The sequence below is a fragment of the Chrysochloris asiatica genome, unplaced genomic scaffold (assembly GCF_000296735.1).
Source record: "Chrysochloris asiatica unplaced genomic scaffold, ChrAsi1.0 scaffold00056, whole genome shotgun sequence".
NCBI lineage: Eukaryota > Metazoa > Chordata > Mammalia > Afrosoricida > Chrysochloridae > Chrysochloris > Chrysochloris asiatica.
In genome coordinates this window covers 12,482,703-12,499,226 of record NW_006408574.1, presented here as the reverse complement: position 1 = coordinate 12,499,226, position 16,524 = coordinate 12,482,703, and the positions used below count along the sequence as shown (strand labels likewise).

Here is a 16,524-nt window from a genome sequence, read left to right as displayed (position 1 = left end):
TTAGCAGTTCAGTGATTACCTTACAGTATCACCAGGTCATCCTCACAACAATCCCCAAACTTTCCCATGTGGGCTACAGAGGCTAACCCTTTCAAGGCTCAATTATTTTTTGCTTCAAATTTTTGCTGAAGCCATATGTTTTCAGAAATGGAAAAAATTAACCATTTTTAAAGATAATATGGATTTTGATACAATTAGGGGAGCACATAGGTTCCTAGGGGTCTTTAGTGGGATGATGACTGTTTCTGAAGAAATAATTTCTTCACACAGTTACATAGGTCCCCACCAGGTGGCAGCATACACTAAAGTGGAATTGTTGTTGTTAGGTGCCATCGAGTCAGAACCAACTCATAGCAACCCTACGCACAGCAGAACGATCCTGGGCCAACCTCACTACTGTTGCCACACTTGAGTCCATCGATGCTGCCACCTGGCCAATCCATCTCATTGGGGGTCTTCCTCTTTTTCTCTGACCCTCCATCTTACCAAGCATGATATAGGAGGGTCCCATTAAACACCAGATACCGAAAATGAAGGTAGGAGTTCTGTGTCCCATGGATCATGAAAGGGCTAACACGCTTGCCAAGGTCACCCACTTAGTAAGTGGAGGCCCCAGGACTCAAGGAGTCCAAGGCCCAGAAGCTATACACTCCATCACAATGTAACAGATGCTTCCTAGAACTAAACAATCCAGAGAGAAGCAGAGATGTGTGCAGAGAACCTATGATGCCCACATCAATACATCAAACTGTGGCTAGCTACAACGCAATGCTCCCTGGTACATACACATTTACGAGATCGCACTTTCACCAACAGCATCACCGAGTTGGAAGGCCGCGTCTAAAAGGTATCACCGGGGCTTATTTCAAATTAATTACAAGCATGAAAAGGTTCTCCCTTTAAACAAAAAGGCTTTTAGACCTTTTTGGTGGCTTTTAAAAACCATTCTTCTGAGGAAATAAAGAGCCTAATCAATACCAAAACGTGGAATGAAGAAAAGTGGCTGTAATTCTTGAGCCCCATCTTTCCAGGAAAACAAAGAAGGGAATTCACTGTTTTATAATAATGACTTAGCCTTCCCTAAAACTACAACCTCTCTGTGATTTCCATCACTGTTCACCTGGTCAAGCATTACAAATTCCTGAGAGCCATCTCAACGGTGCCTTGGCTGAGCTTGTGTTTGTTGGGGTTGTCCCAGTCAGTAGCAAAGCCTTCAATCCAGACCTCTGCTCAGTCACTCAATCAAAACATCTCCACTGTCAGAAACAAATGGACGATTCAACAACGCAACGTAAAAAAATAAGATAACTTTCTCACAGTATTCTTTAATCAGGAATTATCTAAAGCCTTACTTATCTATCTAATAATGTTTTTAAAATTAGTCCTTGGGGGAGAGGGAACAAGCTCAGAATTGAAAAATGTAAGGCCCCAATCAATTTCCCTTTGCCTCACAGTTTTTCCTCACAGCAGATAAAGAAAAATCCATAGTAACAAGATAACATTTCATGCATTTACACATTTTCTCCTATAGACATCTACAGCCTTCAGAAAGTATATTATCTGTACTCATGCCCATCTGACATTTTCCATTTTACTCAAAAGATTATATGGTTTGGTATTACAGCAATATACAAATTTGACAGCTTGCAATAGAATCAAATCCCTGCAGCAACTCCTCGTGGCAGTCAAGTGTTACACAAATACTAATGCACATTTCTGTGTAGGACACTTCTTTTTAAGGAGTCCTGGTAGCATACTGGTTATACGTTGGGCTGCAAACCATGAAGTCAGCAGTTCAAATCTACCAGGCACTCCTTGGAAGAAAGATGAGACTTGCTGTCCCAGCAAAGATTTACTAACTCAGAAACCCTCTACAGGATCACTAGGTGTTGGGACCGACTCGACGGCACACCACTGTCGACGGCACACCACGGTCAACGGCACACCACGGTCGACGGCACACCACCGCCACACTTATTTTTAAAAACCGTTCAAAACTGGGAGCATATGTATGTCCAAATCCTCAAATTTTTGTGATATTGCCAGATACTATCCTGAGCTTATTAAATAACAGGACAACACCTGTTGTTGAATCCGTTCTGACTCATGATGACCCATGTGGTAGGGGTGTATATCTTTAGGTTGGTTCCGATTCACAGTGACCTAGAACAGGGCTTCTGAGGCTATATATTTTTATGGGAGAAGAAAGCTTCATCTTTCTCCCACTGAGCAGTTAACAGATTCAAACTACTGACCTTGCAGTTAGCATTCCAATGCGTAACCCACTACACTACCAGGCTGTCGTGTGTTCCAGAGAACTGCTCGGTCGGCTATCCTTGACTCATCTTTATGGCAGGAGATATCCAGGCGTTTCTCTCACGTGCTACTAGGTAGGCTGGAATCGCCAACATGTTTAGGTTAGCAGCCAAACGTGTTCCATGTATACCACCCAGGGAATTAGGGCTCCTGATGTGGTGCTGGACTGTGAATCACAAGGTCAGCAGTTCAAATCCACCAGCTACTCCTCGGAAACCCCACATGGAGTCGCTATGAGTCAGAACAGACTCAATAGCACTTAACAACAACAACAACATGCCACAATTAAGGAGCCTTGGTGGTACTATGGATTAGGCTTTGAGCTGCTAACCTCAAGGTCAGTAGTTCAAAACCACCAGCCATTCTTCAGGAAAGAGATGAGGCGGTCCACTTCTGTCAAGATGTACTGCCTTAGGGATGGACAACTTAGACACTGGCTACCCAAAATGGGGTGGGGAGTCTATAAAGGCTAGAAGTGACTGGCTTACAAGTTTTCAAGAGGGAGCCTAGTTCCAAATAGAGCGGGGGAAGGTAGAATCACCACTGAATGATTTCCAATCTTTTGGGACCAGGCTGGCGAAAGGAAATGGGGATAAGACTCTTGTGGTACAATAGTGAATAATTGCCATCAGGACTGTCTGTGAGGGTAGGAATTATAGAGGTAGATGTTTTGGGGTTTTTTTGACAAAAGGGGAGTGATTGATTTTGCTGCCCAGGAGCAGAGGTCCCTGGGACCATCAAGTGAGAAGAGCAGAGAGTGGGATCCTACCCAGAGAGGCAGAGACACGAGGGACAGAGACAGAGATGATGACGTGGACAGATGGAGTGGCTGGGGAGGGAGGGGGGGGCTGTGTGCTGATGGCCGGGGGGGCAGGCCTGTGTAGTGTACCCTTTGGTTATTTGATGATGCATGGAGGGGATTGTAATCATTGCAATGAAATGAAATACGATAGGATGAATGTAAAACTGATATTCTTCCATGTAAACCTCACAATAAAAACTTATTTAAAAAAAAAAAATTACTGTCTTGGAAATCCTCCAGTGGGTGGCTATGAATCAGCATCAACTCGATAGCAGTGGGTTTAGTTTGGGGGGCTTACACCACACTTATGTCATCTGCAAATTAAAGCAAAGTCATCTTCAATTCTGCTTAACCAATAAACTTACTTATTGGTGTCCATGTTTATGATTTTCCTAGAATTTCTCTTGGTCTTGAAAAAATAACTGAGCAAGTGCATAATTCAGACCATGAGTTAACGTGGGGCAGAACGACACGCCTGACTGCCTTTATCTGGCATCCTTTTTCTTCTCAAGCGATGACAGATAATCAATATGTCTTTACATTTCCCAAAATGCATTAGTAGAGGTCCTGTCAGACACAGCCCTGGTTCCTCTGGGGAGAGAGCAAAGGAGCTCTCGAGCGTTGCCGTAACATTAACTAAATGGACTCAGAATGCTCGTTCAGGACGCAGGACAGAACCCCGTCCCAATCGCTCAGTAGCCGATGTTTCATATTCAAGACATCTTATGATGTGAGTCCCTCCTGGAAGGACCAGAACTGTCTGCTGAGATGCAGGAAATCCTGACTATATTTTTACCCCCTTGATTCAATTCTTCAGATGGAATACCATCGTGAAACCACTGTATTTTCAAAAATGATGCACCTTTCAAAACTATAATCATTGCCTTTCCAGTTCACTATGATTTGCCTTCAGGTGTAAATTTTAAAGTGGATGGATGGAGGCTTCTCAGCAGAAGAGGGTGGTCTCAGCTAGACTTGAGTGGAAAAGCTTGCAGCTTGGTCATTGTGGAGCAAATTCCTTTTCAAAACCACGTTCTTCACTTAAAGAATGTTTTTGTCTGTACTGGGGGTTTCACTTGTCAAATACACATCTGAAGTCATCAAAGGCCTGGGAGCAACATCAGTGATTTGATTTCAGAAACAGGCTTTCAAATGTAGTCACAGAAGGTCTGGGGACGTGGGAACCAAAGGCAGCACACGTCAGCCCTGAGGACACACCTTTCTGGGTCCAATGTTCAATGCCAAGTCCCTACTGTTCCCCAATGACATCAACCAAGATGAGGCACCATCTGCATTGACAGACACAACTTAGAACTTAATACTTCCCAAAGCATTCCTATTGGAAAGATTCCTCTCCAAAGAGGATGAATGTTTAAAACCAGCGGTCAGAGAAAGGAGCTTCTGATATTTTCCAAAATAGTTTAATTGTCCTTCTGTTTGCTTTATTTACAAAAAACAAATAAAATTCCACAGATGTTTCATTTCACCTTTGGGAAGTGATCAATGCATGCAATACTGTAAATGTAATGTGATTAGTATAATACAATTACAACAAATCCATGAAATGTATGCTTTTTTACTCCTTTGGATGGGTTGTAAAAAATGTTCTCCCCTTAAATTTTATAATCTAATTATGAATCATCTGAAGACTTTGTGTTGATGTTTACTGACCGATCTACTGTTTTCTTCTTTCTGAAGGATTGTTGTTAAGTGCCAGAGAGTTGATTTCAACTCATAGAGACCCTGTACAGGGTTTCCTAGGAGCAGCTGGTCAGTTCTGAATGATAGTTCTAAACAAAACAGCTTCAGAAAGTTCGTGGGAGAAACGGACTGTGGTTAAGCGCTTAACCGACAACAGAAAGGTTGGCAGTTTGAACTCACCTACGGCTCCACAGCACAGAGATGTGACAGGGCGATTCCCTGGAGATGACAGCGCTGGACACCTCTGGGACAGTTCCATTCTGTGCTGCCGGGTCACAGTGAGTCCATATAGACACAAAGGCTATGGTTTTGTTTTGTGTTTATCTTTAAGCCCCTTTCCAGCACCTTTCAGCCTTCCTTTCCATGTAACACGATGACTCATGCATTTAGATGGCAAGGGTACTACTTTTTAGTGGGTTAATTACTTTACTAATTAACCCTTGACATAGTGGTGGCTGGAGTCCTGGTGTGGTGCTGTGAGTTAATGAGGTTTGAACTGCAAGGTTTGAACTGCAAGGTTGGTGGTTCAAACTCAGCAGCCTGCTCCTTAGAACTCCTATACTTAACAACCAATGGCATAGTGGTGGCGGTTGTTGTTTCAAGCCAGCAATTAGGTTCTAACTCACAGCAACCCTGTGTATGGTTTCCAAGGAGCATCTGATGGATTTGAACTGACTTACCCTACGCTATAGTTCAATGTTAAAGAAAAATAAACAGAAACCAGGGTAAATGAAAACACTCATTGCCATCGCGTTAATTCCAACGCAAAGCCATCCTGCACAAGGTTCCCAAGGCTGTTAAATCTTTTCGGAAGCTGAAAAGCCGTATCTTTCTCCCACAAAGCAACTAGTGAGTTTATACAACCAACCTTACAGTTAGCAGTACATACAGTATCTTTCCTACAGAACCTCCAGGCTCCCAGAAAAACAGATCGTTTCATTTGTTTACAAACTGTTAAAGTAGTAAAAACAATCTGCCACCGAAATAAAAGAATATGAGTGTCCGGGAAAGAAGTTTCCGGTTGTTGGTTATCTTATTATCTGATGAGGAGAGATCACCCCCGTGATAGTATCAAACAAAGTGGGTAGATGAATGAAAGGGTGTGCAAAGAATGCATTTCATTTGAGGATGGGAATAATCCACAAGAGGGCACTGAGAAGGGTGGTTTCACTTGCTGTCTTTTTCCCTTTGCCTTAACTGGTCATTATATTAAGAATCAGAATCTGCTATAGTAAAAAAAAAATTTCTCCTACACCCTTCACAAAAATATCTTCATGGACAAAAAAAGCTTTCAAGGATGTTTTTCAAAAGCTGCAGGTTTCACCAATGAATAAATGATTAGCAACAGTGTTGCCAAAAGATTCAAATCTCACTGCACAGACCCCACTATTCCAACTTCTAGAAAGGTTGTTGATCATAATGAGTTTTTAAAACGCATCTGTAAAGCTTTCATACTTTGGAAGAGATTTTAAGCTCATATTTGCCACCCCAGTCATTCTTTAAACCTGCAGTTTCTAGTGGTTACCAGTGTTTCTTATGACTTATACAGAAAAACACAAACTTGCCCCAAAGGAAAGCACTCTTTTATAGGACTAAATGAAAATAAACGAACTAAAAATTCACCCTATGGAATTCAGTCCTTTGAATGCACTTTTCATGGTGCTGTTACCATCCCTTGAGCTACAGCATCCCAGCATGCAACTCAGCGAGCGCACATGCACACACACACCTGCCAGTGTGGGCAGGACTCAGTTTTGGCTCTTGCCAAGGGAGTTGGCTTAAGGGCCACGTGTAAACCTGGTACAGCAGCACCACCTAGTGGGCATTGTGGAGAGAGTCACAGTCCCCTTGTTACTTTTATAAACAGCCTCCAATTGAGCAGGGGGTCCAAAAGCAGAAGATGCAGCCAACAGGGCAGGTGATATGTGGGTGACTCACAGGCTCCATGAGTCCCAGCTACGCTTTTTGATAAAATCCCACATTACCAGTGAAGGAACTAAGGAACTCATACCTTATATCATGCAGTATACATGCATACTAAGATGCACCTGACCCAAGTCATGCTATTTTCAATCACCTCATATGCATGCAAAAGCTGGACAGTGAATAAGGAAGACCACAGAAGAATTGATGCTCTTGAGTTATGGTGTTGGAGGAGAATATTGAAAGTGTCATGGGCTGCCAAAAGAACCAAAGATCTGTGTTGGAAGTGCAGCCAGAGTGCTCCTTGGAGGCCAGGATGGCCAAACTTCGTCTCTCATACTTCAGACATATTGTCAGGAGTGACCAGTCACTAGAGAAGGATATCATGTTTGGTAAGGTGGAGGGTCAGAGTAAAATTGGAAGACCCCCAGCGAGATGGACTAGTAAAGTGGCAGCATCAATGGGCTCAAGCATGGCAACAATTATGAGGTTGGCCCAGGACTGGGCAGTGTTTTGTTCTGTTGTGCATAGGGTCGCTATGAGTCGGTACTGACTCGACGGCACCTTAACAATAACAATACATGCATATGCCATAGGTATGCTAAGCTTGTATTGCAGTACACATCATATGAATTTACCACCGTTACTTTGATGATTAATAGCCCTAGTGGTGTCTTAAAGCAAATCCACTGCTAACCGAAAGGTAGAGGGTTCAAGCCTACCAACCAGACAGCAGGAGAAAGACGTAGCGCTCCGCTTCTCTAAAGATATACAACCTCAGACACCTTACAGGGCAAGTGTTCTCCACTTAGATTAAGTCTCGCCATGTTCACTTGTGAGGAGCATTCTGGCTGCACTTCTTCCAAGACAAATTTGTTTGCGCTCCTGGAAGTCCATTTCATTTTTGATAAACTTCAATTTTCTTGGATTAATACTTCCTACATCCACATTCCGATTACCAATGGATGTTTGCAGCTGTTTGTTCTCATTCTGGGTTGTGCCCCATCAGCAAATGAAGATTCCGAAGGTTGGATCCATCCACATCATTAAAGTTGACTCTGCTTTGAGGAGTCCGTTATTCCTCAGTGGATTCTTTAAGAGCCTTCCAACATTAGGACCTCATCTTGCAGTAGTAGACTCATATTCCACTGCTATTCAGAAGGTTTTCGAGGGCTAATTCCTCAGCAGTGGACCGTCTAATCCATTTTCCTAGTCTGTCTTAGTCTGGAAGCTCCACTGAACCCTGTCTGTTGTGGGTGTTCCTGTTGGTACTTGATACATCAGTGGACAGTTTCCAGCATCACTGTACGTTAAACTAACGTGGAGTACGGTGGGTGTGCGTAAATCATGAAGGAGACATTGCTGGAGAAGAATCACCGAGCACGGCCCTTATAGAGAGAAGCGCTGAGATTAACAGTCACTCATTCTCTGTGCGGCGCATGGAAATCAGCCCTCAGAGCGTGGTGGCAACAGTGAGTTCAATGGACCCCACATCTGCATCAGCCTCCACAACTCTGAGATCAGAAGAATTAGATGGGATGGTGTCCGGCCTCAAAACTCAAAATCATAAAACAAAACAAAACAGGCTTACTGCTCGGAGAACCAACAGCAACCACCAGCTCCCAGGAACGGGCGCATACTTTTCAGCACCATGAAACAAACTAAGATGAGAAATGATCATGTTCATGTTCACTTGTCTGAAACACGGCAGTTGGATGGATGCTGAGTTACTGAGAGAGACCCCAAACAGCACACCCAGCTCCAGAGTAGACAAGACCAGTGGTGGAACTTTGAGACTATCCCTCTTTCCTCTTCAAGTCTGAACTGAATTCGCTCTCATGGATCAAGTTTCAGACAAGTCTGTGAGAGCAGCAATCCCATTAGTGGAGTACGCACATCTTAGAATCAACTACTTGAGATCAAAAGGGCAGCATTTGCCCAAGGGCAAAGTTCAGAAGGCTTAGGAACAAAGAAGGGTGGGAATGGGGACACGTGGAGGACGTGGGATGATGAAGTTACATCGTGGGGCTTACAATCAACAACCTGCCTCGAAGTGTGCGTGAATTACTGAGTGGACACTGATTTGCTCTGTGAATCTTCCCCCAAAGAACAACAGTTTACAAATGAAAACGTCACACATATTAGTATTCCTCCCAGAACCACATTAAATTCTCCAACACAACATGGTTTGAGCATCTTTCTCACAGTCCTTGTGATACTGACGTTGTGTGTCAGCCCGGCTGGGCCATGACTCTCTGTGGTTGGTGGCCATGGCATATAGCCCTTCTCCCCACAATGACATGTGTTAGGATCTGCCAGTCAACTGAAAGGGACTGTCCTTAAGGGCCATGGTCTGTCTCCAATAGATGTGGACACTTGGTGACAAAACTCTGCATCTGGCTGGTCATCTGACCTCTGGCTCTTAGGGCTGGAGGCAGCAGCCACATTGCCTGCCAGCCCTGGGAGTCATCAGAAAGCTGCCATCTTACCTCCCAACCTGGGATCCATTCACCTCTGCAGCCAGGGGCTACCGTTGTGCTGCTGATCTTGGGCCCGTCAGACCTGTAGCTCTCTCTATAAGTCAGGAGAAACCTCCAGCCTGACATCTGACCATGGACTTGGAACTTACCAGGTTCTACAAGTGCATGAAGCATTTCTCCATCTACATACCCATCATCATCTCATAGGCAAGCATAAATTGGACAGTGAGTAAAGAAAACCACCGAGGAATCGATGCAGATGAATTATGGTGTTGAAGCGTATTAAAAATACCAAGGACTGTCAAAAGAACCAGCAAATCCGTGCTGGAAGAGAAGTACAGCCAGAATGTTCCTTAGAAGCCAGGGTGGCGAGGCTTTGTCTTTCATATTTTGGTCACGTTATCTGGACCAGTATCTGGAGAGACATCAATCTTGGTAAAGTGGAAGGTCAGTGAAAAGCCCCAACAAGGCGTACTGACACGGAAAAAAAAAACAATGGGTTCACGTGTGACAGTAACAGTGAGGATGGTGTATGGCCGGGCAGTACTTGGTTCTGCTATGCACACGGTTACTAACTGTCTTGCTGGCACCTAACAACATAAATACACATATAAGCTTTGCTGGGTTTGCTTCTCTAGGAGACCCAGCCTAAGGCAGTCCTAATTCTGGCGTATATTGTTCGTTGTCTTCTGTTTACTTTTGAGTCTGTGGCTAAGGGATAAGACTTCAAGCTTCCTGGGGAAGTCCAGGAACTGAACAACTGTCTTATTTTCTCAGCCCTCCAGAGAGACACTGGGACCTCTGAGCGGTGGACTGCATCACTCCCATCGTCGTTCACAAACTTTGATTCCCATGTCTGGAGCGTGCTGCACCCACTCTCCCTAGCAGCCAACAGGAACCACCAGCTCCAAGGAAAGGACCCGTACTTCCCAACAACATGAAACTCAGATGAGAAATGACAATGTTCGTGTACACGTGTCTGAAAACAAAGGCAACTGGATGGATGCTGAGTTACTGAGACAGACCCCCTAAGCTGCTCGCCCAACTCCATAGAGCGGGCAAGACCAGTAACAAAACAAACAATAATTGGGAGACCAAGTTGTAGGTGCACTGCCTGGAATGTTCCAGAGTGAAGTTAAAAATGACAAGGACTGAAGGAATTCCAGATGAAGTTCACCTGTAAGACAAGCTCCAGAGTCTAACTTTAGGGGAAATTCCCGCAGAACACAAACCAGAAGGGCTGGAACTAATGGCGTGCTGGCTCAGAATTCAAGGTTACTTTAACGTGAAGGTCTTGAAACACCCATTTTTCAGTAAGAAACACAAAAGGAGTCAGCAGGAAGATTTTCATACAAGTGCCTAGGCAGGTCAGAAAATCATCGGTTAGAGAGTTTGCTAAATGATCTATTCATCCATGAGAAAAATCCCTTGGTAATAATAGTAAATGCTTTTATATTTTCTCTGAAAGTCTCTTAGTGCTGAAGAGAAGATTAGAAACATTTTGCAAAGCCAAGACCAACCAAAGAGAGGCAAGAGAGAGAAATCAAACCATTCAAATCGTGTTGAGGAGACGAAGCCCATTCGTTGCTGACAAATTTCTCCAGATATCCCATCGTTTTCAAGTCCACGTGAATCCAGGAAATGCATTAATGTTCTGCCTCATTTCAAACAGAACGTAGGAAGGATACATGCAGACTAACAATATAATCGGAAAAGGATCTATATGAGTGAATAAATTTAGGCTTATGGAAAATAAGGATAAAATAATCAAATGAAGCTAGGGATACAATTACCTTGGGAAATATACATTGGTAAAAGGAAAATCCAGAACTTGACATCAGCTCTAATTTATGAGAGTAAAAAAAAAAAGAAACTTGGCCACTCACCAATTTTAACCTCTGTAAAGGGATTTTGCCTACATCTATCTGTGTCCTTTCGGGGACATTAGTGAATCGTACTTCTGGGATCGCAATAGCACACATGACATGGGCCCACCTATAGAAAAAGAGACATGAAACATCAACAAACGTTCCTAAACTCCCACACCCTCGTGCTTCAAACTAGTGACGTCAACTCCCGGTGTCGGAAAACAGAAACGTGAGAAAGAAAACCCGAGGCCTATATTCATAACAAACAGAATTTCTGATCCTTAATTCTCCTGGACCAACTCACTGCCACACCTGGTCACCCCTGACATGAAAAACTAGGTAAAGACCAAGGATGCAACCAAGCTTCAAACAGTGTGGGGGAAAATGGAATTAAAAGATAATAGGATTTTCCCACAAACTTTCTGAAGCCTCCTTGGTTATCTATCTTCATCTACAAAACACTGAAATAGAAGTTTTCCGTTTTACTTGGTGAAAAACACACGGTGCTTAATATAATTATGCTCATCATTATGTGGCAAAAAATTAGTTCAATTAATAATAAGTGTATACTAGACAAGCACATAGTACTTTTTACGAACTATAAATGTCATAAAACAAGCTAGTTCAAATAACAAAATACTTTTAAAGGGAGATTCAAGCTGACCACATCTTCCATTGTTTTTCACTGCCATAGACTCATAATCAGAGAAGCCCAGAGACAGGAACAAATGCAATCTAACTTGTTCCCTCATTTCCTACTTTTAAAACCCAACATCTTGCAAATTCTGAAATGCTTCAGAGAACTGACAACTTCCCGGAGAACATTATCAAGGTTCTCATAAATCTTATGCCCCAAATCAATAATATAATACACTTATGAGGCTTGATAAGCCCTTGAAAGAATTACCAAATCAAACAACCTGGTTTTTAAGACGAAGTCCAGCTTTTCATTCAAAAACCTCAGAACTCTGTCTTGCTTTTAAGGACCACAAAACAGAACCACTAAAGCATCAAGACCATCAGGACATTCGCTCTTATCTAAATGAAAGTCATAATGCTGCCGGAGACACTGCTTGGTGGGGTTCTAGCTCATGGTAGGCTGCGAGCTTGTGTCCATCTCCATCTCTACAAAGGCCACAGGCTTTAGTGTGGCACACTAAAACTAGTCTCCACTTTCAAATGTGGTGCCAAGCCCATCCGGTGGAGAAGAATGCAGATCCAAAGCTGAGGGGAAACATGGTTCTGAGATTAAGCCTGTACACACACGATAAATGCCTTTACACTCTTGGTAAAGAATCTGAAGCAAGCATACGAAGGGGGGAGGGAACTACAAAAAGTTCATGGACAAATGGAATTTTAAAACTATGGAATTCTTCCATGGACTATTTGCAGCCCCCTAGAATATACATAATTATGCTAACATTGTACCAATGCCCAGGCAGGGTACAATGGGGATATGGATTCTGGCCTAGTCCTGCCCCTCATGCCAACTGGTGATGGCCATGGGGAGATGCACACTTGTTTTTCAAGTAAAGAAGAAAATCTGGATTCTTCTGTGCAAAATCTATAAATCTTTCAACTTTGGATCCAAATTTACAAAATTGTATGTGGGTCAAACCCAGAATTTCTCTTGGGCTGGAGGAGCTGGTCCCTGAGTATCAGCCTGGGCCCTCTGCCTAAACCATGTTCCAGATGTCTCTATTTCCAAAGGGGCCTGTAGTAGGACTGGTTCAAAATTAAAAGTGGGTCATGAGAATAAAAATAAAATTCACTCAAAAATAAATTTCAATGCCAGTCTTCACAAGAGCCAGATTATCTTTCATATTCACATACAACTCTTTCGAGACTCTTCACACTTTCCATCTGCCTGCTGCGAATCTTCAAAATCCACGTCTCTCTCCATCTTTCTACCTTCATGCGCACACTCTCTTGCTCATTTACTGAGTGTTTTGAAATGTCTGGCTCTGATGGATGTACTCTACCTCAAGATAACAGATTTTATGGTTTTCGGTCACCTCTTGCTTTTATTAGGTGACTGGGATTCTAATAGCATCTTAAGAAACTCTAGGATTTTAATGGGGCCTAGATAAGACTGGCTACCTTCATTTTCAAAAGTCTGTTCATTACTAAAAGCGGGGCTATTCCAAGGTGTCAAAGACTTAGAACAGAAGCAAGACTTAGCCTCCCCCTCGCCCAGCAGAGGTGAAAGTGCTGTCATGGTCTTGAAGATACATGCAGTCACCCAACCTCAGACTCGGCCAAAGCTTTGGCACACTGCGTGTGACCACAGGAGGTAAAGCCAACTGTCATTCAGAGGGTTTATAGGCTACATGGAAGAAAGTCACAGTGAATGAAATACCACACCGTCAATGCAGTACTTACCTATTGTTCTTTGTTGGCTTGAGAGCACCTCCTCTCAAATTGCAGAGGCAGCATTCCTAGGAGAGAAAGTACCAACCAGTCATGAGACCAATCTAACAGAAGCCAAGACTGCTTACCTAAAAATGCACACAAACATTAAAATCTTATTTTTAAATGGAGACCATCCAGACTTAGAACAAGAAGCCTCTCCTACCGATGAGCAGTCTAGAAGGAGCAAGAAAAGTAAGAGGTTGGGCAGGTGAAGGGACCCCTACAAATACTCTGAAGACGCAGGTCTCCCAGGTGGGAGCCTCACTCTCCTCAAGTCATTTCAAGTGCTGTCTCTGGGGAGAGGCTCTGACACAGAGCTCAGCAATCCGCAGTGGTGTGTCCTAGCATTTTGCAGCCTGGAGAAACACGTGTAGGCAGCATCCGGGCACCAATGTCGGGCTTACGTACAGTCTCATGTGATACACCAACTCCATATTACAGTAGATTATATTGAAAATAATATTTACATTACTATACAAGACAGCTTCCAAAAAGTTTGTGGGAAAATGGAATTAAAACATAATGAAATTTTCCCGTTAATTTATGGGATCCTCCTTGCATTATATTAAAAAGTATATTAAATTATATGTTCTATGGTTATATCATACTTGAAATATGAAATTATTATATTTAAAATCTGGGACACATTTCAATGGTTTGTCATAACAAACTGTCATTTTGCGAGGTGCATCAAAACATTATTACTGTATTATTTATGCTACGGATGTCTTCTCTAATGTTTTGTGTGCGTAGAAAGGTACACGCTTTATACTAAGATATGCACATGCCTAAATGTTCCAACTTACATACAAGTTCCACTTCACAGCAGATTTTGGAGCAGAACTCACTGGCAATCTGGACCTGTCACAACTAGAATGCAATGCCAATCTGAGTGTTCTCCTTTGCTCTGGGAATCCATTCTTGTATGCAGATGGTTGAGCAAAGGGGTTCTAGCAAGGATAAGCAAGGGGCTAGTTTTTAAAGATATTTTGCAAATAAAATACTGTAACAAGCTCTGAAGTGCTGCAAACATTGTTCTGACCAACCCAGGCTGTGCACCGTAGAAACCAGCCCATGAAATGTTTTCCTTGATCTTCCCCACTGACGTTTTATCTTGCTTGGTACGTTCGCACGCAGTGGGTTAGTGTATGCTGTACCTCTCTGAAGTGCCATTCACTGCTACAACTATCGCTAAGAGATTTCCTGAATTAATTCTCCAGATCCACGTAGCAAAAGGTTCCAGAAAAAAAAAAAAAAAACAGAAAGAAAGCCTCCTTTAGCCCTAGAACTGTTTGCCTTAAATGCCTAAGGAATTTCTTTTCATTTTTTACTTCAAGATTATACTCCCAGATTGCTGCATTCATACATTTAAAACTTACTCAGAGGCTTTCTCCTGGATTTTTCCTTCCTTTTTTTTTTTTTGGCCTCCTCCAAGCTGTAGATATAAAATTTCCTTACCCTACTCTCCCTTAACTAATTTTGACAGTTTCACCGAGCTTTATAAAAATCTCTCTAACTTATATCTACTGGTAATAATGGGGTGTCAAACTTCATTGCGGGATTTCTCTGAGGAGATTAATACCCAAACAAGGAGGAAAGTTCACATTCTCTGTCATTTGTTGAGGAGACGCAGACAGGCAAAGCATCAGGACAATATCCAAGGATTCTGTGGGTCTGCAGTGTCTCTCTTGGCCTACTGATGTGAAATTTCCTGGGTGACTGCTCAAGACTCCCAGTGTGCATTAATCTGAATCCATTAGAAACTCAGCTCAAAAGGGGAATGCAAGGAAATTACGAACTTGAGGGAGAACTTTCTGGAATCATACTTCTAAGATTCAGAATAAGTGGATTGTCTCCCGCCAGCCCCCACCCCTGAGGATGAGAAGAGAAACTGCTCCAAGAACTCAAAGCCCATGCAACTGGGCACTAAAGTGGGACAAGCCTCTTCCCTTGTCCTAACAGTGAACAACTCAGCCATGAGTGAAACACTGGGACCTCCAGAGTCACCAGAGTTCTCAGATGACAGAGCCTGATGAACGGAAAGGTCTCACCCCACCAGCAAAACATTTGAAATCAGATATGGTTGAATCAAACTAACGTGGTAACAAAACTCAGACCCAGCTCTTACAAATCAGACTGCTGTTACCGATCCTATTCTACGAGCCTACCAGAAAAAGAAGGAGCTCTGGTAGCGTAGTGGTTACGAGTCGGGCTGCCAACCTTAAGGTCAGCAGTTCGAAACTACCAGCAGTTCTGCAGGAGAAAGATGAGGCATTCTGCTCCCGAAAGATTTACAGCCTCGGTAACCCTGTGCAGGGTCACTATCTGTCAGAACCGACTCCACGGTACTTAACAACAACAACAACAACAGCCAGAGAAAGAGGTGGCACTGCAGAATAAACACTGGACTGCAAGATCAGTTTGAATCACAAGGTCAGTGGTTCAAACCCACCAGCCACTCCTCAGAAACCCTGTGCAGGGTCGCTGTGAGTTGGAACCAACTTGATGGCACTTAGCAACAACAGGCTTTAAATGCCCAAAACATAATGAAAGAAAAATTACATGAGGCACTAAAAAAGCAAGAAAATATGATTTTTGGTCAAGAGAAGAATAATCAATAAAATCAAATACAGAGATGGTTTAGATATTGGAATTATCAGACAAGGACTTCAAAATAAGATTGTTCAAAATGCTAACGTATCCAGTGGAAAAGACGGAGAACATGCATGTGATGTGATGCAAAGAAACAGAAAATATTTTAAACATCAAAATTCTACAAATGGAAAAATATGGTACTAGAAATGTTGACGCCATTAGGTAAATTTAAGGACAGATTGGAATTGTCAGAGTAAAATAGGGGAAAGATACCCAGTTTCACAAATCAAGAACGAGCTGTAACTTTAATGTTTAAATCAGAAAATACAAGTTGTGAATATGTGAGTTGTTAAGATAGTTCTAGATGTCAGCTTGAGGAAATAAGGTGCACCTGATGCAAGCCAAGGTATTTTCAATAACCTCATAT

General features: G+C 42.8%; 1 protein-coding gene across 1 annotated transcript in view; it reads right to left on the bottom strand.

Moving 5' to 3' along the window:
* KDM4C (lysine (K)-specific demethylase 4C) overlaps positions 1-16,524 on the bottom strand; it is a 314,090-nt gene that overhangs the window by 96,750 nt on the left and 200,816 nt on the right. Inside the window, exons 15-16 of the mRNA XM_006863764.1 lie at positions 13,473-13,528; positions 11,109-11,217 (exon numbers count right to left, since the gene is read on the bottom strand). Coding sequence (XP_006863826.1) covers positions 11,109-11,217; positions 13,473-13,528 — 165 coding nt within the window. The remainder of the gene's footprint in view (positions 1-11,108; positions 11,218-13,472; positions 13,529-16,524) is intronic.